At 54.4% G+C, this 23,182-nt stretch overlaps 2 protein-coding genes across 3 annotated transcripts in view; one reads left to right on the top strand and one right to left on the bottom strand.

Moving 5' to 3' along the window:
- YARS1 (tyrosyl-tRNA synthetase 1) overlaps positions 1–5,175 on the top strand; it is a 31,413-nt gene extending 26,238 nt beyond the window's left edge. Inside the window, exons 9-13 of the mRNA XM_045548372.1 lie at positions 153–288; positions 1,086–1,183; positions 2,069–2,262; positions 2,804–2,945; positions 4,304–5,175. Of these exons, the coding sequence (XP_045404328.1) occupies positions 153–288; positions 1,086–1,183; positions 2,069–2,262; positions 2,804–2,945; positions 4,304–4,414 (681 nt within the window). The 3' untranslated portion in view covers positions 4,415–5,175. The remainder of the gene's footprint in view (positions 1–152; positions 289–1,085; positions 1,184–2,068; positions 2,263–2,803; positions 2,946–4,303) is intronic.
- A 291-nt stretch (positions 5,176–5,466) lies between these two features.
- Positions 5,467–23,182, bottom strand: part of KIAA1522 (KIAA1522 ortholog) — a 28,810-nt gene continuing 11,094 nt past the window's right edge. For both annotated transcript variants that reach the window (XM_045548370.1, XM_045548371.1), the window contains exons 2-7: positions 12,352–12,522; positions 12,192–12,247; positions 11,798–11,921; positions 11,087–11,203; positions 8,437–10,998; positions 5,467–7,635 (exon numbers count right to left, since the gene is read on the bottom strand). In XM_045548370.1, the coding sequence (XP_045404326.1) occupies positions 7,613–7,635; positions 8,437–10,998; positions 11,087–11,203; positions 11,798–11,921; positions 12,192–12,247; positions 12,352–12,522 (3,053 nt within the window). In that variant the 3' untranslated portion in view covers positions 5,467–7,612. The remainder of the gene's footprint in view (positions 7,636–8,436; positions 10,999–11,086; positions 11,204–11,797; positions 11,922–12,191; positions 12,248–12,351; positions 12,523–23,182) is intronic.

A 23,182-nucleotide genomic window follows, 5' to 3' on the forward strand; every position in this document is an offset into this window, starting at 1 on the left:
AATCAATTTTCCATTCTCTGCTCTACCTGCCTCGCAAGATCGTGAGACTCTGCTGGGAAAAACTCCCTGCATCCCCTATGCACATTCTTAGATTCAGGTGTCCTGTGCCCTGTTCCAGACCTCATCTCACCAGGTCTTGTTGTCTTCTGCAGGTTGTACACCCTGGAGACCTAAAGAATTCTGTTGAAGTTGCCTTGAATAAGCTTCTGGATCCCATCCGGGAAAAGTTTAATACCCCTGCACTGAAGAAACTGGCCAGTGCTGCCTACCCAGACCCCTCGAAGCAGAGTAAGGCCGGCCAGGGAGAGGGTGACATTGTCAGGAGGGAGAGCCTGTCAGTGGGCCTCAGAAAAACGTCTGTCTTAAATTGAGGGCCCAAGAACCCAGGGGGTCTGAAGTACAGGCATGTCGTGTCCCACTGACTCCTGGAATAGAACCTGAGTCATTTTGATATGGGTTTGGTTGATAACAGGAAGTGAATACGTCCTGTTGTGTCCACACTGTTGAGAGATGCTGGTGTGAGACATGTACTTTGATCCTTCTAGTCTGTGCACTAAATCTGCCTCTCCGTTAAGGAGAGTGATGGGTTAGACCTATTATACCCAGTCAGTATATAGGGTGATAGTCTATTATACAACTGCTTGCACAGAGCCTGCAGAGCTTCTTAGAGAAGCTTATCTTTAGATTCTCCCAATTCCCTTCCATGTGCTTATGGCTGGCTCTTAGTCAGCCATCCACTTATCCATGATGCTGAGATATTGGCGTTGATAGCTTTGTGTGACCCTGCCAAAAAGACTTAGTAAATTCTATATGCAGTGCATGAATGGAAACACCTAAAGGTGGCAAAGCTACTACTGTTCCCTCTCCTCCAGCCTAAACACGGAAGATATTTGAAAATCTGGTATGTCACTTCTGAAAGGTTGCCAGCCCTGTATTAAAAGAAAGTATAACTCAGTGGGTAGAGTCTGGGGATGCTACACTAAGTCCTACCTAATCTCAGTGTCCTCATTTGGTGGGGTCAGCAGCTGACCTGACACAGAGGAGGAGGAGGAGGGTTCTACCCCATGGGTTCTTCTCATTCCCAGAGCCAACTGCCAAAGGCCCTACCAAGAATTCAGAACCAGAGGAGGTCATCCCATCCCGGCTGGATATACGTGTAGGGAAAATCATCAGCGTGGAGAAGGTACTCATTTTTCACCACATCCTGGAGTGGCAGACGGGGGTCAGGTTTGTCTCTTTCCATGTGGAGGAAACCTGGCCTGGAGAGGAGAAGTAACATCCCTGAGGTCATGTTGCAAGTCAGAACTCAGGCATCCAATTCCAGGCATCAGGCTTCCCGTGTGATTGCTGCCTTTGGAGCTTATGCAACCAAACACAGCCAGGAACTCAGAGTAGGGGAAGGATGTTAGTCAGAGGGAACTTATTTATCTATTAAATCTGGTCTGATTCACTCACCTGGTCTCCACCAGCTTGCCTGCACTTGCTACAGGCCTTATCTTGGATCAGCCACCTTGTTTGCCCCCCTCAGAAAGTGGTAGAGGGCAGTGGACTTCCCTTTTCCCAGGACAGAAGGGTTATGCATCCAGCAGCCTGGGACCATTGTTCTGGACTCTTCTCCCCCTCAGCATTGATTTGCTTCTCACTGTATATACCCAGCCATCAAAACTACCTCGAGATAGCTGCTGATGCTCCCACATCAGAAGGGGAAGCCAATAGTTGTCCTCACCCCATCTCCCAGCCCACCTAGGACCGATCCATGCAGGCCGTGCACCATGATGGCAGCCACCTAGACAGTCCAGGTCGTTTAATCTCTGTTAGAGATTCTGCCATCTCTTACACCAGCATTTAGGTTCATTTTACTCAAATTTGGCCTTTTGGTTGAGAGTAGTATATACCTTCAAGGCCCATTCTCCTGTCTGCTATCTGGAACCCAGAAAGAGAGTTAGCTCTAGGGGGTCCCTCCAGGGGGCTCTGTGAGGAGTGGATGCCCCTTTCTGGAGTCTAGAGAGTTCACCAGATCCCTGATCTCTGTTATGATACTCTCCTACCTGACGTCTCCTGCTGGCAGCACCCAGATGCAGACAGCCTGTATGTGGAGAAGATTGACGTAGGGGAAGCTGAAGCTCGGACCGTGGTGAGTGGCCTCGTGCAGTTTGTGCCCAAGGAGGAACTGCAGGACAGGCTGGTGGTGGTGCTGTGTAATCTGAAGCCCCAGAAGATGAGAGGAGTCGAGTCCCAAGGCATGCTTCTGTGTGCTTCTATGTGAGTGAGGGCTTGGGGCGGGGCACAGGCCCTGGGGAGGCCAAGAAGATGGGGAATTGGCACGTTCCATGCCCTTCCACATGCCAGGTGGGAGCCCTGAGAACACGTGCCTCTTCCTCACTGATACCAAAAGATGATGTGTCAAGGAATTATCATAGAAGTACTGTGAAAGCACTTAGCCTGCAGTTAATTTTGTTAAAATAGAAATGGAAGAGTCAAAGCAATGTGTACATGCCCAAGTCTCACTGCTAGTAAGAGGTGGAGCCAGGATTCACTCCCTGATGGCTTTAAAGTCCTTACTATGTTATTTCATACTTCCTCCCCTAGAAACCCAGATTTTGGTATCTCTCCTGACATGGGATTTTGGTGGAGCCCTGGTGAAGGTAACCCTGGTGATATCCAGAGATGTAGGAAAGCACTGAGGACCTCCGGGGGCTCTAGTATTGAGAATGCCCTAAATCCCATCAGGGCCTGTGTGTTAAGGCCCAGATTGCTTTGGCCTCCACGGCCTCACCCTTCCTTGTCCTGTGTGTCTTCCCAGAGAAGGGCTGAACCGCCAGGTTGAACCTCTGGACCCTCCTGCAGGCTCTGCTCCTGGTGAGCGAGTGTTTGTGAAGGGCTATGAGAAGGGCCAACCAGATGAGGAGCTCAAGCCCAAGAAGAAAGTCTTTGAGAAGTTGCAGGTAAAAGACTGCAGTTGTTCCCCCTCTTACCTGGGCTGCCTGGAATGTGTCCCCAGATGGCTCTGTTACTGAATCCACAGCTGACCCTTTCCCAGTTGGGACTTCCTGCTTCTGAACCCCTCTCTTCCTTCATTCCAGACCTTCCTGAAAGTGAGGTGCCCGAGATATGTGGGGGTCTTAGAAGGGCCCGGCATGTACTGAGCACAGACAGACTAGTTGAGGCCCTCTGTGAGGGACTTGAGACATTTCCTCATTTGATCTTCAGTCTGTGATAGATTATCCCCATTTTATCTGGTAGGATACCTGACAAGGCCACACAGGGTCACCAGAAATGATGGAACCAGGATCAAGCCAGGGTCCCTCCTACCCAGATTGAGCTTAGAGCACTCATTGTCTCCTGCCTTCTAGACAATGACGTAGCTAATACCTTGTGTCCTCAGTTAGACAAAGTGCCTTTGGAGGGCATTGACAGGAGTGTCTGCATTTCCATCTTCCTGCACAAGGCAGATGGCTTTGCTCACTCCCTCCTTTCCTGATTTTCTAGGCTGACTTTGTGAATCACTTAACTTTTTCTGGCTATAAAATAAGTTTTCTTTAGAAAATGTCTAAAATATCAGGGTGGCAGGGAAATGAAGGAAGTATCTCCAAGTGGCAGGAGTATGGGATCTGCCAGTTAGAGATACTAAAAAATGTCATTAGTGGTGATTTCCTTCTGGTCTTTTGCTATGCATAGATAATATATTTACAATTTGATTCATACTCAATGTTTATTCTGCTTCTTAAACTTAACTTTATGCCTGAAAATTTTCCCCTTAAATATTGAGGGGGATCATATTGTACAATATTCTATCATAATTATCATACTGTAACTAAAACCCTATCAAACATTGTTCTCAGGTTTTCACTATTAGAAAGCTGTGATGGATGCCTTGGTATATAGGCCTTTGCACTTACTTATTATTTTCTTAAACTAAATGCCTAAAATGAACTTAACTAAGTGAAAAGATATCAACAGGGAAGCTCTTAACAAACTGCTCTCTTAGAAAAGCTGAGGCAGGGCCAGGCGTGGTGGCTCACGCCTGTAATCCTAGCACCCTGGGAGGCCGGGGCGGGTGGATCGTTTGAGCTCAGGAGTTCGAGACCAGCCTGAGCAAGAGCGAGACCCCGTCTCCACTAAAAATAGAAGGAAATTAGCTGGACAACTAAAAATATATAGAAAAAAATTAGCCAGGCGTGGTGGCACATGCCTGTAGTCCCAGCTACTCAGGGAGCTGAGGCAGGTTACACTACTGGTGGTATAAGGGTTTTCTCACAGTCCCTCCATCACTATAATCTCTTTTGTTGTCTATCTTGCCCAGGCTGACTTCAAAATCTCTGAGGAGTGCATCGCACAGTGGAAGCAAGCCAACTTCATGACCAAGCTGGGGCACATTTCCTGTAAATCGCTGAAAGGGGGGAACATAAGCTAGCCAGCCCAGCATCTTCCTCCCTTCTCCCACCATCCCCCCCGAGTCATCTGCTGTCTCTTCAATTTGTTCCATCCATCACCCATTTATCCACCTCTCAGGACACTGAAGCAGCAGGTTCGGGTTCTTGCTTAGGTGCAGAACTCAGTAAGGGGCAGCTCACCCGTCCCAGAATCTGGGATCATCCTGGCTGGCTGCAGTGAGACTGATCCCCTCGGGTAGTAACGAGGGCTGGGCAGCAGCAAGCAGTCCAGGTCTGCCTTCTTCCCTTGGCTGCTGACTTGAGAAATCTGGTTTCAATATAACTTACAGAAAACATTTATGCCACAGTCCTTATAATTGGAAAAATATTGGTTCCCAGGTTTTCTTGGAGTTACCCAGCAGCTGTTGCCTCTAGCTGGGATCTAGCTGCACTGGGCTAATTACATCTTCTCCCCAACAGGAAATTGTGGGATTTGAAAAGGAAAAGGAAGGGAAAACAGAACCCAGTGGTCTACCAAGTGGTTGGCAGCTTTCCCAATGCCTGCCTGCCCTGAGGCTTGGCATTCGGCTGCAGGGCCTGCCCCACGGCTCCTGGAATTTCTCTTGATCCAGCTGGGTTGGGATACTCCCTAAACCAGCTATGTGTTTAACATCAGGGGTGGATTGGATGGCACAGAGTGGTTCTTTTTTCACAGAGGGTGCGGTGCTTCTCCATAAGGCATCTCAGTCAAATCACTAACCATCACTGTCATAAATTTAAATAAAGTATCTGAACAAGGGTGTCTGGACGGGGCCTGTCTGTGAGCTGAACCGTATCAGGAGGGAACACAAGTATGAAGCAGCTTGCTGGGCCCCTCACCCAACCTGGGGTTGCAAGTATCTTTGACTTTGGGCCCTGTAATGGGGGAGGGGAGGGATGGATGACAGACACCTTGACTTTGCCTTTGGCAGTACTAAGCAGAAGAGGCCCACTCTTTAGTCCAACACTTGCAACAGAGAGAACATCTTCCCTTCTAAATGTGGGCCCAGACCATTGCCCTGTCCCTCCCCCATTAAGAAGCAGCAGCCACAGCCAAGTTTCAATCATTTAATTATTTAATACCTTTCAATGAAACACAGAGCTTTATCATGTGTCTCACTCAGGCTTCAGGGCAGAGGGAATGGGTTGTTTGTATAGACATATCAAAGACTCAAAAATTTAAAGAAATATATATATATATATGTCTCTCTAACATTTTTATGGAAATTAAAAATCAGAGGCTTTTGGTCTTTCCATTTGCTCTAGGTCAAGCTCATTTACTCCAGAGGACAAAGAAGGGTTGCCTCTCCTAGATCCTCCCTTCTCCTTTGTACTCGCCCCACCCAGTGGGGAAACAAGAGCTCGAGTAACATTGGAGGAGAGGGGAGGGAAAGAGACAGAAGTCAGGCTCCCTCCCACATCCAGCAGCTCCCAGGCTGCTGCCAGGGCCTGGTTTCCTGGAGCTTTGACTGGGTCCTGGGTCCTGGCTGCTGGAGGCAGGGGGACTGGGACCTCTGAGCAGAGCAGTGCTTACTGGTCATCCTCTCTCCCCAGCTGGCACTGGGCAGGTGCAGTGAACACCCAGCAGCAGCTCTCCATGACCCACAGGGCAAGGGAAGGACATTGGTTTATAGCTACAGGGAGAAGACAGTAGTGACAAGCTGAAGTAGCCCTGGTGGAGGCCAAAGGAACCTGGGCCCTCACACCACATGCCCTATGTTCCCAGCTCTTGGGTGGGCAGGGACAGTATGTCAACCTCTCTCCTTGGTGGAGAAACTAAAAGTGAGATTCCTTGCCAGGCTCAAGCCCAAGTCACTGCTGAGGAAAGAGGATCAAGAAAAAAGGGGTGGCCCTGGGTGGCAGCCACACTGCTGTGGAGGGAGGCACTAGGCCACCTCTGGAGCCACAGAGGCCTGTGGGAAGCCAGCTTACCTAGATAGGCGACACAGGCTGCAAACAGAAAGGTTAAAATGCCTGCAGGAGACAGCAGTGACAACCACCCAGCCTACTCTAGGAGCACGGGGTGTGCCAGCAAGAGTTGAGTAAAATGCACCTTTGGCTTCCCATCCTTGTCACTCAGTGTCAGCTCCCCCCAGTGGAACCACCTGTGCCAAAAGGCAGCTGCAGAAAGGACATGCACCGCAGAGAGTAAAGAGAAAGGTCAGAGAATGAAGTCCACAGGGCCGGGTCTGGGCCCACTGCCCAAGTAAGCTCTCCCCTGCCAGGCGGTCCCCACCCCCCGCCGCCTCAGTGCTTCCTCACAGTCTCCTGCCCGCCCCCCCAGTGTCAAGGGTCATGCCCACCCACCCCAATCTGATCAAGTGAAACAAGAGGCAGGTGCTTGGCACTGCCATCGCCCGCCAAGATGACCCCTACTCTGTTCTGCTTCCTGGGGACAGAGCCTGCAGACCTCCCCTCTGGTTCTTCCTCCCCAACCCCTTTGGGCCCTGGCAGTCTCCTACTTGTCCCCTGCATGGAGCACCTGGCAGAACAGGAAGGCAGGAGGGTGGCTGGTGAGTTGAGGCACAGGAGGGCAGGCCCCCACTGCACCTTTGTGCTTTGGAATTCCACAGCCCCACTCCTGCCCCCAGCTTGGGGGAGCCTGTGGGAATACGACTTGCCCACCTCCGAGAACTAAGAAAAGGAGCAAACTGGATCAGGGGAGGAGGGGACAGATAGGTTCCAAGCTATGGACTGGTTACAGGGGAATGATACTGCTGCCATGTAAACAGGCCCTTGGAATGTGGCTTCATGAGCCCTGGAGGATGGACATGCAGCCACTTTTCAAAAGTGCTTTGACTCTGAACTACAGTATGTGCATGATTTGGACATGAAAAAAAATGAAAACAAAACTCAAAGTGAGGTGCTCTGCTCCCAACACTGTGGCCGCAGGGCCAGCAGGGGGCGCAGCCACCCACTCCCACAGCTACCTCCTTCCAGGTGAGGCTAAGGCCGAGACTGAAGCAGCAGCTGCCAGAGGTGAATCCATTCGGAAAGACGTGAGAGCAGATGACAGGAGGACAGGAGCAACACCAGGCTTGCATAAATATCGAAGGCCGTGGAGGTTAAGGCTGCAGGCGCCCTCTCTATTAGGTTGTGTAGGTTGTGTCTGCCCTATCCTCTCGTCCTTGGAGTTGCTCAGGTCCCTGAGAGATTGGATTCCTGGGATGGGTCAGCAGGGCCGGTCACGTGCCTGGCGGTCAGACCAGCTCTTTCTGTGGGCCTGTGGGCAACAGGAAGGCACACTTAGCCAAGGGCCTCCCACTTGACTCTGGCACTGAGAGCCCAACACACACCCTCACCCAACCTTTCCTGCCCCTTCAATTTACTGACCATACCCACAGCACTGGGCTGGACCCCTCCCAAACATTCTGACACCATAATGTAGGCGTCACTGCCCCACACTCTACAATGTGGCTAGGAAAGCTAGACAAAGCAAGCTGGAGTCCAAGCTCAGCAGGCCTGCCACCCAAGCCCACACACCATGCTCCTCACGGCGGCTTATCCAGGGCTGGGGCGACAGCTCACCCTTCCCGGCATCCCAAGACAAAGTCAGGCCAGGCGCAGTGGCTCACGCCTGTAATCCTAGCACTCTGGGAGGCCAAGGCGGGTGGATCACTCGAGGTCAGGAGTTCGAGACCAGCCTGAGCAAGAGCGAGACCCCGTCTCTACTAAAAATAGAAAGAAATTATCTGGACAACTAAAAATATATATAGAAAGAAAATTAGCTGGGCATGGTGGCGCATGCCTGTGGTCCCAGCTACTTAGGAGGCTGGGGCGGTGGGATCGCTTAAGCCCAGGAGTTTGAGGTTGCTGTGAGCTAGGCTGACGCCACGGCACTCACTCTAGCCCAGGCAACACAGCGAGACTCTGTCTCAAAAAAAAAAAAAAAAAAAAAGACCAGAAAAGTCCCAGAGATCTGAGAGCAAATCCCTAATGGTGGGACTGCAGATACCTATTTCCCACCCTCGGTGAGGGGACCCGCACCCGGTGAGGGGACCCGCACCCACCACTGCTACAGTACCTGAGCCTGGGGGGCCCATCTTCTCCTCCGGGCCCGCCAGCTGCACGACACCTCCATTCTCCGCCAGCTCCCCCTTAGTCCTGTCTTCAGTATGAGGGAGCCCATTGGTGGGAGGAGCAGTAAGGGGCTCAGCCCGAGGAAAACTGGGGGACATGGGTGGGGGGACTCCCACAGAGGGTTTGCGGGCCACAGGTGGAGGAGCCTTAGGTGACTTCTTTGAGGCCTGGGGTGGCCGTTGCTCTGAGATGCTCCGAAGTTCAGCCACTAGGTTCCGCTGGAGGTCAGCCTGGGTCTCGGGGGACAGAGGCCGCTCGAGCTGTAGCTTCTTAGTGCCCTTGGAGAAGATGAAGCTGGCCGTAGAGGCAGGGGACTGGGGACACCGTGGCTCTGCTTCTGGCGGTCCATTGGGCTGGGCATTTGTGAGGCCTTCGCTGGCAGCCAGGCTGGAGGCCTTGAGTCGGACGGCAGCATGGAGCCCTGAGGGGGCAGACGCTGGGCTGGCCCGCCCTGACAGGGCCCTTCGTAGTGGCTTCTGGGGGGCCGACGGCCCCAGTGCTGGGGTGGGAGTCCCTGTGGGAGAGCCCACAGAGCGCAGCCGCACCATCTGCAGGAGCGAGGGCGTGACCAGGGGTGCGCCAGCATCCTCCCTGGGACCCCCACTGCTCTTGCTGCAGCCCACGGCTTCCTTTTGAGGGGACTTGGCCAGAAGCCCTGAAACAGAACTAGCAGGAGGTGGGGCTGGGGGAGCTGGAGGAGGGTCTGGGGTGTCACGGGGCTGGCTCTGGGAAGAGGCAGTAGCCAAGGAGGGTGAAGCAGCCAGGGAGCTGACAGGCTCTGGGGGGTCTGGGGGGCCCGCAGGCTCAGGGCCAGCCACAAAGAAGGCCTCCTCGGGTGGGGGGAAGTCAGCCATGGATAGGTCCTGCTCCTCAGGTGCAGGAGGCGGGGGTGGGGGCCAGTTGGGGTCTTGGAGGGGCTCGTCAGCAGTCTCTGGGGCAGATGGTGCCTCCACAACCACCTCTGGCTTCTTAGTAGGTGGTGGGGGTGGGTGATAAGATGGGGGTGGGGATGGTGGGGGTGACTGGTCTTTGGAGACAACGGGAGACTCCTGTGGTGGGGTCAAGGATGTCTGGGGAGTGGGAGGGCACTCAGAAGTGGCATCAGAGGTGGAGACAGGCCCAGGAACCACAGCAGGGGCAGCTGGAGCAGGGACAGCTTGGTTAGGGTTTTTGGGCTTGGAGGGAGGAGGGGAGAAGGGGGCAGGCACCTTGGGATGAGGAGGTATGACAAACCTGTCACCCAGGGGATTTGACATCTGTGGCCCAGAGCGGTCCGAGGGGGCTGGGTCAGAGGAGGAGGAACACAGAGACGTGAGGGAAGAGGAGACAGAGGCCCCAGGAGATCGGAGGGAAGTGACGCGCTCTGGCTTAGGGGGCTGGGCCTTGCCTGGGGAAGCAGGGGCACCTGCCAGACCCTTGGGAGGGAGGGTAGGGGTGCCACTTTGGCTCGAGTATCCACTGGAGGGTGAAAGTGTCCGTTCTGGGGAGCGTGGGGGGCGCCGGGAGCCACCTGGAGACAAGCCAGGCCCCCAGCTGCCTGCAGAGCTGGGTGGACAGGGTGCTGCCCCTGCCCCTTCCGAACCACCAGTGGTGGGCGGCCGAGGCAGCTGCGGCTGCTGCTTGCGCTCGGGCTTGGGAGGCAACCCCAGGGGCCCGTCAGGTGCCGCGGAGCCCCGCTGATGGAGGGAGTGGGTCCGGCGGGGAGGGGGTGGGGGCCGCTTCAGCTTCCGCAGGGACACACTCCGGCCAGACAGCTGCCCACTGCTCCGAATGCTGGCTGTGTCAGAGGCCTCGGCAGTGCTGCCCCCACTGGGGGAACCCCTCCCGCTCCCCCCCTGGGGAGGGGGTGCCACACTATTGCTAGCCACAGAGCCTTCTGGCTGGCCCTCAGAGCCACCCTTAGAGGAGAGGGTGGAACCGTCAGACACAATGGTCTCAGAGGACTGAGAGTGGCTCCAGGTGTCACTGGAGGAGGAAGGGTGGCGACTGCGGGGCCGTGGGCTTGAGGCGGAGGAGAAGCGCCCCAGCGAGCGGACGGAGGCCGGGCTAGCTGAGAGCAGGCTGCAGCGGCTCAGCGTGCGCAGGCTGCAGCGGCCCAGGGCCACCACGTCCACTGTGGGTGGCAGCACAGCATGTGGGATCAGCTTCGACAAGTAGGTGGCCTGGGGCGAGATAGACATGGCTGGGCTCAGGGGCTCTGGTGGCCCTGCCCCTCCGGTCATTCCAGGCACAGCCAAGGACATGGGCCGGTTCAGTAGTGGGGGCCGGGCCCCTGTGGACCGGCCAAGAAGGGTGTCGTCACGGTAGACACGGTCAATGTGACGTTGCAGCATGGCCTCTGTCTCGGTGCCAGCCTCTGCCTCTGCTTCCAGCGCCTGCAGGGACACCCGGGCCCCCATCCCTGAGGCCAGGCCCGCCGGGCGGCCGTCCACTGTGGGGATGCGCACAGCATCCCGAGGACCAGGAGGCCGAGGAGTACCTGGAGCCTCACGCTCACTCCGCAGGCCTGGAATGGACAGGGAGGAGGTAGGGTCAGCAGAGAGGGGTTGGCCAGGGCTCCCCACCCACCACCCTTGCCCTAACCCAGGGCTCACCGAGCTCCTTCTGCACATGCTGCGGCAGCCCCAGCACTGTGCTCCGCCGCTCCCGCCGTCGCCGCCCCGACTTTCCGGATGATTTGGGAAATGAGTCATGGGGTCGGAAGGTGGAGCCTGGGGACCAGACCAGGGGAGAAAAACTGTTACAGCAGAAGGACTCAGGGCACATTCTGCAGAGCACTACTTTTACAGAATAATTAATATAGCTCTGCGAGAAACGAGTTCCACAATCAACTAGGTATGGGCAAAGCTAGGTTAAACAAACTAGAGGCTGCTTTTCTGTAACACTTCTGGAAGGCTACTAAGTCAACAATGATAATTTCCATTTAGTGATAGCTTATTATTATTTAGTGAACATATTATTATGTGTTAGCATGGTAAACATTTGGCATTCATTTCAATAAGATAATTACTCATTATCTTCATTTTTATGGAACATCAAACAGAAGCTCAGAGAGGTTAAGGGTTTCCCCAAGGTCACACAGCTGGTAAATAGCAACACCAGGCCTCAAACCCAGATTTTCCAACTCTTAACTGTCCTGCTTCAGTTAATGTGCATTAAGAATCTCCAGGTGTTTCCTGAATTCACTGAATCACAAAGCCTAAGGAAACACTGGATTAGGAGGAAAAGGGGCTACAGGTGCTGGGACCCAATGGCACCCACTATCCCCTCTCCCCTCCCCATGAAACCATCGGGTGAGGAGACACCTTTGCGCTGGATCATCTCTGAGCGGATGGAGAGAGCGTCTTCTGCCGTGGAGCTCTCAGCCGTGTAGGACGTGGCCTGGCTGCAGAAGGAGATGCTGTCTTCATCCGGCCCCGTCCGGGACAACTATCGGGGAAGAAGGAGATCAGGCCCTGGCCTGGGTGGGGCTGCCTCCTCAGGGCTCCCCACTGGAACTTTTGGCTCACAGAGTGCCCCCAGCATCACCTAGCACTGAGCAGGCATCAGCCACAGCAACCCTGGACTCACCCTCAGAGGTCATTTAGTCTAGCCCTGGGTCTCAGGCACCTGAGACTCAGAAAGCTTCAAAGACACTTGCCAGAGTTCGAGCAGGGAGGGAAGAGCAGAGTCAGGACTGAGCTCGGGGACAGGGCTCACCTGGATGCTCTGGGTGTCTCCATGGTCCCAGCCACCCTTGTTCAGTTTCTGTTTTTCTGGAAGACACCAGAAGGGTGTATTGGGTTAGGGCTCTGACCTTGAGAGATGAGACAGTAGCATGGGAGGTGCGGGGAGGGTGGGAAGGGGAAGGCGAGGTTACCTTGGTGCTGCAGGGAGCGGAGCCCCTCCTGTGCCTGTGTGTGCAGCTCTTCCAGGTGAGGCGGTCGCCCACTGGGGAAGAAGACATTGTCCTGGTGCTCATCCACTACAGACCCTGGGCCCTGGCCGGGCCCTACGCTTAGACGTTTGTCACTCTCAGCCTTGGCAGAGCCTAATGGGATGGAGGAGGAAGGGAAGTGAGGCCCAAAGGCATCTGGGCCCTGGAGATGCACAGGCACCACAACAAGGGTACCCCTAGTCCCCAGACTGCACACGGCACACGTGCAACGCCCACTTCCCCCAATCTGGACACAACCACCATTCTGGGGTACACTGAGTACACACAGCCCCCATGTACATACACAAACTATGCCCAGGTGTACGTATATCTGAGTACCCACACCACACACAGGGCACACAGGTCTATGTGAGCATATGCACACAACCCCCCCAGGCTTCAGTGATCAACACAAACAAAGGGCATCCAAGTATAAATACACATAGGTACACACACCGAGCACACCCAGCCCCCACATACACACACAACACCCATGGTCCCCATTCTGTACGTATGCAAACAGTACCCAAGTATATACACAACTGTGTATCCACACGTCACTCAGGGCCCCAGTCCACAGCAAATACGTATCTCTTGTCTCCATACCCCAAACCCACTTCACAGGAAAACAAACCACCCTTTTCATACAACCCCTTGGCCCAGATCCAGGAGGAAGACACCATGAGAAACTAGGAAGGGAAAGGGAGCTGACAGGGGTAGTAACCAGATTCCCAGAAGATCCTGGGGCAGAGGAGGGGCAGACTAGGGATACAGCCTCTTGGGTCCCCTACTCACCCATGTGGCTGCCCCTTAATAAAATGATGGGCAGGGGAGGGGAGAAGGGGGACCCAGGCCCCTCCAGCCTAGCCAAGGGAGCTCCAGTCTCTCCCTGGGGGAACAGTCGGAGGTATCCCCCTCTCCTGGAAGCCCTGGCCCTGGCCCCTGGTGCAGGAGTCAGGGATCCATTACAAAGGATCCTGTTACAAGCCCCGCCCATGGAGGGGCTGGTCATCTAATCCTGGGGATGGGGGCCTGTGTCAGCATTTTGCAGCCCCAGCCCCCCATTAAATGAAACCCACAACATAAGCAAAAGCGCTGGAAGGGTCATGTGGCCTTGGTAGCACCTTATAAAAGGACAGGAACAAAACAAGCCCTTTAAAGGGCCATGCCGCAGGAACAGGGTCTTCAGTTCAGAAACTGGCCTTTCCTCCCTCCGCAGCCCATTCTTCAACAGCCAGAGCTCCTGCCCCAGGGAATCCACAGGAATCCCACAGGTCAGAGCTGGAAGATCCCTCAGCAGATCTGGTCGGATCACCTCACCCAATCCCCAGATTTTACAAGTGAGGAAACAGGTTCAAAGGGGAAAGGCCTTGCCTAACAAACATCACCCAGCAAATAGGAGTCTGATAGAGCCAGGACTAAACTCTGGGTTCTCAGAGGGGAGTCCTGGATCACAGGCAGACTAGGAGAAGGAAGTGGGCACAGGCCCCTCCCTCCAAAACTTCTCCACCCCCAGGTCTCTAAACCTGATTTCCCCAGCCAAGCTCCCCACTGCTGGCAGTACTACTTTCCTGTCTCCTCTGCTCCCCACATCCCATCCCCCCTGCACACTGGGATGACCCAGGACGAGGCTGCCCTCTCTCTCTCTGAACTTAGGTATTGGGCTGTACTCAGTAAAGTCTGGGTACCCCCGGCAGGGAGGCAGTCTTTCCGGAAGCCTGAAGAGATGGAAACACCTGCATCCATCCTCCCAAGCACAAGTAGGGCCCAGACAAAGGCAGCTGCAACAAAGCAGATGGATAAAAGCACAGCACTGGCGACTCTGGCCTCGTTACCAGCCCCCGTGCCCCACCCCATTACTCTTTCCCCGGCCCCATCTCCCATTCTACATAAGGGTCTGGCAAAGGGAGGTGTCAAGGACCCCTCCCCTCCCCCCAGCCACACCCACTCACCCTTCTTCTTAAAGAGCCCGAGGAGCACCGGGAGGTGGCGGCCCAGGAACACCACCATGACTGCAGGCCCCACTCGGGACCGTCCCTCACCCCAACCTTTCCTGAGCGCTCTGAGCGCTCCCACCGTAACTCAGCACAAGGGGACGAGGGCCCTCCAGCCCCGCCGCAGAGCGCTGGCTTCAGGCAGAGGAGGGGGAGGGGCTGCTCTCCAGGTCCTCCTCCCAACCTCGCCACTGATCCCGCCCATCTGCCGACCCCGCCCCTCAAGTGGAAACTGAGGCCTGGGGTCTGTGTGTGCTCTGCTCCAGTGGAGAGTATGACTAGGGGGACGAAGACGCTTAATTCCAGGAGCAGATCACTAACCCTGCCCCGACGTCCTCATCTAAATACTCAGGAGCCAGAGAGCTAAGGCAGGGGTCCCAGCGCCAGATGGTAGGTGGAGGGGCTCCTAGGCTAGACTTGGCATGGTGCCCACCCCAAGCCCTCTTGGCCAGTGAGGGTAATTCCCTGGGCAAAGAGCTCAGAGCATGGAGCAGTCGGGCTGTGGGCAGAGGCCCCTGGAGAGGCAGAACTGGCCCAGGACACAGTACCGGGAAGCCAGGGAGATGTCCAGAGCAGAATCACAATGTCTGCTGGCAACAACCACTCATATGTATGTTCAGCCCCATACTTTCCAAAGGACTTTCTTCCCACTTTGGCAATGTGACATCAGAAGCCCAGAGAAGCACAGTGAACTCTCCAAGGTCACACAGCAGAGGCAGGACTTCAAAGCAGACTTCCTGCTTTCCCGACCCAAGATTCTTCCCCTTTGCCCTACTCTGTGACTCAGTGATTCCTTGATCCTGTGCTGGATCAATCACCAGGGCAGGGAGAACAGAATTAGCCAAGAAACAGCGCATAGGCAAGGGCAGTAAAAAAGTCAGGAGGTCGGGGGGAGGGGAAGGGAGAGGTACTGGGAGAGAAGTCAGGTCCAGGTTCAATTCCAGCTCCATCACACACGAGTCATGACTTCCTGTGAGAACAAGGCCAATAATTCCTCTTTATAAGATTGTTGTATCCATTCGTTTGATCAGCAAACATTTAGTAAGCTAGTCCTAGGGGCTACAGTTCATGGAGGAGCACTTTATCTTGTCCACTGGTGTATACCCAACACCTAAATCAGTGCCTGGCACATGCTATGAGTTCAATAAATATTTGATGAACACACAGATGAGGTAAACTAACAATGCAATTTTAGGTAGTGAAGACTATGGGGCTGCGGCAGGAAGGGGAGGCCTTTGGACAGGTGATCAAGGAAAGCCCCTCTAAGAAAAGGACATTGGAACTGAGGCCTGAATGATGAGAAGCCAGCCGGGCAGATACGGGGCAGGGCGTTGTAGACAGGCAACAGCATGTGTCAAGGCCCGAGGCAGGGGTGGTGGGTTTCCAGGGACAGAGAGGAGGCCAGTGTGGCTGGAGTTTCGAGCAAGGGAAGGAATGGCAGGAGATGGAATCAGAGCAGAGCAGGAGACAGACCAGGTCTGGCCCCTTAGGCTTTGAGGGTTTCAGCTAGGGAGTGACACTGTTAAAAAAAAAAAAAATGCCCCTGGCAACTCTAAAATGCATAGCAGAAACTGTGAAAGAGAGTCTGTGAACTGTATACCCTGATGTACCCCAAACCCAGCTAGGGACACCCCTCCCTCTTAGCACCTTTCTGAGTCCTAGAGATCTAAGAACTCCCAGTGGCTCCCGAGCTGAGCTACGAGACTCCTCTGCAGCTCCTTCCCCATGTGCTGCCCACCCAGCACTGGCCTCTCAGAGTCACTCAAACACAAAGCACAGCCCTCACTCTTTGGAACAAACATTTGTGGAGCTGGATAGTATACACCAATAAACCATTGAAATCTGAACAACAATCCTAAGAAGTAGGTGCTTTTATTCCCATTTTACAGATGAGGAAATGGAGGCCAGAGAGGGCAAACATTATACAGCTGCCCCCTCTGGCCTCTACTGTATAGATGGCAGAGCAGAATTCCAACTCAGAACAGCTTGAATCTGAAAGCCATGCTCTATCTGCTGTGCCAGCCACAAACCTGATCTCCCTTCTGAGCAAGGGTCAGGGATCCCATCATCCCTACAAATTGGAGGTTGCTGGGCCACCTAGTGCCCCTCTCTTCTGCCTCTTAGGCCAGACCCATCCACCCCTCTTATCAGTCCCACACAAACAGAAAAGAGCAGTAGACCGACACTTGCAGGGTGATTAATTCATGCCAGGCACGACGCCAGGGCCTAGTGGAAGGCAAAACGTCGTTTCTGTCCTCACGGATCTTAGAACAGCTCTTCAAGGCAAGTACTCGGAAGTACCCACCTAGTAACTGATCACAGACCTGTGAGGCTCGGAGAGCTAGGTGACTTCTTAAGCTCTGGCAGGCTCTAAAACTGGAGCCTCTAACCATACAGGACAATCATTTTCAGCTTCCCCCTAACCAGGAGAACTAAGGGTTGAGCTCCTGCCAAGTTAGGGGTGAGGGAACATCAGCTCATCAAGGTCCCAGGCCCACAGCTGGCAGTCAGGGTCACAGCTGCAAATTCCCCAGCGACCCAAGGCTCTCACACTTGATAACATCTGGTTGCCCCAGCAACACCCCTCCCCCTACCTACCCAGAGCGGGCAGCCTCACTAAGCCACCCCAGGTCTACACACCTGTGGCTTGCTTGGGGACGGGCTGAGCAACCTGGGTGTCAGGTGAGGAAGGGGAAGGACACCTCAAAAAGAAACTGAGGTCCAGAGAGTGGAAGGACCTTGCTTAAGGCCACACTTAGAGTCCCTCTTCCACAGCTTTCTGCCCAGAAGTCCAGAGGTACAGCCAGGGACTGACGCCATGAAGGAAGCGTAGCACACAGCCTCTGCCTCTCCCACCTGCCTGAGAGAGGAGGCTTCCTAGATTTGAGAAGACACCTAGCTCATGGCCACCCCCACCCCCCAATATGCAGGACATACCAGCAAGCAGACACACAAGCTCCTGAGCTTAGATATAGTCCACCAGGGCAGGTACTCAGGAGGCATGCACCTCCAGAATGTCCCACTGGGGCCACCTCCACAGGTGGGCACTCAGGACCACATCCACAAAGCACACCCAGGCCACCCCAGTCTATGCCCTCCTTATGCACAAGTGACTGCACAGACTCACACAGGGCCTGCTAAGAGACTGTGTGTACGGAAAGGCAGGTGCATGTACCCACCACTCGGGGGCTTTCCTGAGCCTGGGGACAGGGAGGAATGCGGGAGGGAGCCCTTGCCTCCCAAGGCGAGGCGCATGCGCACACACTGTCTTGGCAACATCCTCCACGGGGTGAGGCCTCAACCTGCCCATTACAGAGCAAGGGGCGGGGGAGGTGGCGCACCCACAAGCCAGGCAGGCCTGACTCAGGGGAGAAGAATGAGGGGGGAGGGCACAGCTGTCCAGGTGGCCTTGCTCAGGACCCCCCCACCCCCTGCTCCTGTCTAAACTGCCCATGTCTCGGTATTCAGAGGCCCTGTACAGGTGGACAAAAGAAGGCCCAGGGGGGCCAGGGCCTCCCCCAGGAGGCAGGAGCCTAGAGCATTTGTCGATTTTATTCCCACAGAGGCAAGACAAAGGGATATGAACATAAACTTTCAGGCAAAGGCAGAAGCGCTTTACAATTCTCAAGATACTTTCTCTTCTCCAGTCTCCCAGAACACACCTAACAAGAAACCTGGAAGGCAGGAGTGAAGTTTCCTTTCTACAAATGAGCACAAAGAGGTTCAAGGGAAAGTGACGGACTTGCTCAAGGTCACCCAACCCGGAAGTGGCACATCCCAGATATCAACCTGGATCCAAAAGCCTTAGTGATCCTAAGTCTGAGCAAGTTAATGTGTAAGGGGGGCCACAGCCTCAATCTCTGCCCAGAGAAGGGGGAGCTCTGCACCCCACCTCTGAAGAAGGGCAATCTGCCCCTTCCTTCCCTAAGTGTCCGGCCCCACCCCAGTGGGGACAGAGCTGACGGGCCAGACTGGCCGGTTCTAAGGTAAATATTGGGGGCCAGGTAGTGCCTGGAGCAGGGAGGGGAGGATCCCATCCCACAGGGTGCCCTGGGGGAACAGGCAATAATGCAAGGAGGAATTAGCTACAATAATATTAATAAATGTCATAATGAGTTTCTGGGCCAGTATTTGCTCCCAACAATGACATAATAATCCCTTTCGGCCAGGGCGCAATTCTGACTTTCTAAAGCCCTTTCCTTTGTTCCTTCCAGGCATGATTATCCCCATTTTATGGATGCCAGAGAGGCAGCCACCATGAAGAGGGAGAAGAAAGGGCTGGGAACCAGGAGGTCTAGATTCTGGGCCTCGGACAAATGACTCAGTCTCTCTGGGACTCAGTCTCCTCATCTGTAAGGTGGGACTAATACCTGCTTCACAGAGTGCCTGGAAAAGTTAAAGAAAGCCACACAACCAAGCGTGGACACAAAGTGTTGCAATGGAGGCGCCTCTGCCTCTCGAGGGAGTGAGGGTAAGGAAAGGGCCCTCTGCCTTCCCAACTTACGACACAAAAATAACCACCTAGCATTTATTTTTTCTTTATCATTTTTCTCCTTTTTTTTTAAAAGGGGGGAGTGAGGAAGGGGACTCAATTTCCTTTTTTTTTTTTTTTTTTTTTGAGAGAGAGTCTCACTCCATGGCCCTGGGTAGAGTGCAGTGGTGTCATGTAGCTCACTCCAACCTCAAACTCCTGGGCTCAAGGGATCCTCTTGCCTCAGCCTTCCAAGTAGCTGGGACTACAGGCATGTGCCATGATGCCAGGCTAATTTTTCTATTTTTAGTAGAGACAGGGTCTCACTCTTGCTCAGGCTGGTCTCAAACTCCTGAGCTCTAGCGTTCCCCCCACCTCAGTCTCCCGCAACACTAGGATTACAGACGTGAGCCACTGAGCCCGGCCCAAACCAGCATTTATTGAATGCCGATGGAATGGGAAACCCCTGGTCTCACTAAATCCCCCTCATCATACAGAGGCACTCCTCAAAGGTCAGTGACTCACCCAAGGTCACACTGCCAGTAATGGCAGAGTCAGGATGCGAGCCCAGCTCTGACTGGCACAAAACCATGTTCTTCCCATGCCACCAGAGGCCCTCCAGCCCCACCCCCTTCCGGAGCTCACTCCAAGCCTCAAGTGGAGTTAAGGACCATTAAGATAAGGTCAGATAAGGAACACTTAACATCAGCTCCCTATCTCCCTCCCTGACCAGCCCCCATCTGGCAGCCCTGCTTCTCGGCTTGGGAAGGAAGGGAATTCCAGGCCCAGACCAGGTATCTCACGGCCCTGGGAGTCTCTCATTACCCCTTCATTGCAGCCTGATCCTGAGCCAGGCACTGCCCTTTCCTGGGCCTCAGTTTCTTTATCTGTGATGTGGGAGGGTTGGAGAGATGATCTCTAAAGAGCCCTCAGCATGTGTGACTCTGCCACTAGAAGGAAGGAGGGCAGTGGCTCCCCAGTTTAGGTCACAGCCTGGGGCAGCAAGGGGGTTCCGCTTATCTCAATCCCTCAGATCAGAGAGAGGTGGGCCAGCCCCTTACAGGGCTTCCACAAGCAAGTCTCCCCCCCAAAAAGGGGAGAAGACACAGGAGGGTAGGGGAAAGGGCCTTCTCCCAGCTGTGGAACCTACCAAAGACCCCTCTAGGAGGTCTAGAGGCAAGGGGAGGGATGAAAAGAAAAGTCATCCACTGGGCCCTTCCCTCAGTCTCCCTATCTGAAAGATGGGAACAATAAATCCACGGGGAAGGCGGGCCCTGTATGTAAATCTGACAGCACAATGCATGGGAACAGGAGGAGGGCGGTATGGTGGGCGGGTCTCCCTGGCTCCCAGTTCACATCCTCCACCCAATCTGCCCAGGACCAGGTACCCAGCTGCCTGGGGAGGGAAGGGGAGGAAGGGTTAGGTTGGATGCCTGTGTGCCAAGGCCAAACAATCCCAGCAGGTTACCATGTCTTTCCAGCAGTGAGGAGGCCTTGCCTTGCCCACCTCCACCCATCTCTATCCTCCAGGGGCATTTGATCTGCTGGACCAATCCTTCCTGGAGTCTTTGGTTTCCCTTCCCAATTCCCCATGTCCTACCTGCTCTGAGCTGGGGGGCAAGCCTTCAATGCTTAGTCCTCAATCCTTTCCCTTCCCCCAGCCCTTCCCCGACTTGTGCTCTCCACACAGTCCAAATCCCCCAGGCCTTAGATTTTCTTTGCCCAGAGGACCCGCAGGCCCCTTAATCATAAAATGACACCCATTTATCCATAAACTGATTAAGGACACAGGCTGTATAATCTGACAGGCTTGAGTGTGAATCGAGATTCAGCCTCTGTGTGGCCTTGGGCAAGTGACTTCATTTCTCTGAGCTCCAGCTTTTTCATCTGTAAAATGGGAAGCACAAAATCTTCTCACTGTTGGGCTGTTGAAGGGCAGGCAAAGGACAAATTAATTAATTGATGTAAAGGGCCAGCATAGGGCCTTATTTTTATCTCTGCTACCATCCCAGCCAAGCAACCTCAAGCACAGCAGCCTTCACAGTCCTCTCTGGCCCTCACTCCCCAAAATTGATTAATCCCAGGTCCTAGCCTCTACCCTGTCCCCAGCCCTCACCTCATCACCTCTCCCCTGGATTACTGCAATAGCCTCCAAGCTTCCACTCTCATCACTCCATCCCCCAACCTGTCCTGCCTGCACCTGTCCCCACCCTGGAGCCATTTGCCTAATACACCACTTTTGTAGGCTCCTCCCTTACTCAAACACCTTCACTGGCTCCCTATGGTCCATAGACTCCAACCCTGTCTGCCTGCCTTGCACTCTCTCCCTCTTCCTCTCACAGACTAATCAAATGGATAAGTACTCAAGCTCCAATCCTCACCTGGGCTCAGGTAAGGAACGACCCTTAACTACTTTTCTCTCCAGTCTCCATACTCAGTCTCCATTCCATGCCTTTGCTCACAACCATACCCCACAGCTAAAACAAATCCCTGGTCATGTTCTCTCATTTGATCAACAATTCAGGACTAATTCCAATCCTGCAGTGACTTCAAACACCAAATTTAGACCAAGTCCTCAGTTTTCTGAAGCTGATTCTAACCCAGAAGCTTTTTGATATACAGCCTAGAATATTTCCCAGCCCCTACACATACTTCTGTGTTGCCCTTACATTGCTTTCTAGTTTTTCAGGAACACGGCAAAGCTTGGTTGTCCCTTGAGTTGCAGCAGGGACTAGAAGTACACAAGGGCTGCTAGAAGCCCCAGGCCTCTTCCTCAAGGGCCAGTGGGCAGTACACTGTAAACAGAGCCTTATCTTCTCTCTCCTCCATCACAAATGGTCACAAGTCTGGGCCCACAGCTGGTTCTCAGGAAACCATCAGATCAGAGTGGCCATCAGAGGAGAGATGAAGGGCCCCAGCCCTGCCTGCTCCCTGCAGATTCTAGGAGAGAGAGTTGGGCACAGCCAGGACTTTGAGGTTGTGGGGGCAGGGAGAGTACTGGAAGGTCCTAGAGTCTGTCATCATCATCCACCTTCTGAGGAGTCCTCAAAGAACCAATCGGAACTTAATTAACCTTTTCCTATTATTATTTTCATTATCATTACTGTTCCTCAAACTATGGCAAATGACCTTGCAGGAGCCCCCACCCCCGCTTCCCTCAGTCTCTTCTTCCAGGAAATGGCTAGGAACTGTAAGGGTCCCAAGAAGTCACCAAAGCTAGCCCCCCTGATTTCACAGACATGCCCGCTGTAGGAGCCAGGGTGGTCCAGAAAAGCGGAAGGAATCTGCTCAAGGTCGCCAGAGTCTGTGCCAGAGCCACACTGAGAACAGGCCCCTACTCCCCAGCCCTGGCTCTTTCCATCGCCCCCTACACGGAGCATGAGATCATCAGGCTGCGGTTCGGAACCTCTAGGAATGTGGGCCATCCTGGGAAACACTGGGGGATTCTCCCCCAACACCAGGGCCCCAGACCCCCCCCAGGGGTACCTGCCTCCATCAGAGACCTCCTATCTTGGGGAGGGGAGGGTTGGCTCCATCACCCTGCCCCTCCCCCATCTCTGGATTCACCAGGTGAGAAAACTAGGCACCTTCGATGGCCCCTCCTCCAGCACCCCTTAGGACGTTCTCGGGGATAGCCTGAACCGCCACACATGTAGGGGGAAACCAAGAATCCCATCTCCCAGCCCTGGGGTTGGAGGCCTTCCCCATTCCCTCCCCTCCCCCTTGGAGGCTGGAATGTGACCCGCGGAGGGATCCCGCAGCAGCCGGGAAGGGCTGCGTTCCAGCTCGGTGGCTGCATTGAAAGGGGGGACATGCGGCGGCGATCGCAGGGACAACGAGGGGGGGGAGGGGGGAAGGGGAGAGGCCGCGGTGGCGCGGGTGGGGGTAGAGACGGAGCCAAGAAAACCAGTCCGACTCCCGATCGCGCCAGATGGAGGCGGTCCCGAGCCTCCAGCCCCGGGTTTCCTGCTTCTCCCCTCCACCTTTGTCTCCCCTCCCTCCCGCAAACTTTCAGCCTGTTGGGGGCTAAGACCTGGGGAACAAGTGTGTGTGTGCTAGTGCCTTAGGGTCTGCCTGTGAGCCTGCGTGTGCGTCTGGTTGGTCGTGCAGTTGAGAAACTGTGTACACGTGTGTGCCTAAGACGCTGGGCAACTGTACCTACATGATTGATGTGTGTGAACGACTGTGTCTGCCCGTGCGTCTGAATCTGTGCGTGGGTGTAGTTCGTGTGGCTGTGTAAACCGCAGGCACAGGTATATATGTACCTGGGTCTCCGGATCTGTGGAACCTACTGCAGTGGTGCGGCTGT

Source organism: Lemur catta, chromosome 3, assembly GCF_020740605.2.
Source record: "Lemur catta isolate mLemCat1 chromosome 3, mLemCat1.pri, whole genome shotgun sequence".
Lineage (NCBI taxonomy): Eukaryota > Metazoa > Chordata > Mammalia > Primates > Lemuridae > Lemur > Lemur catta.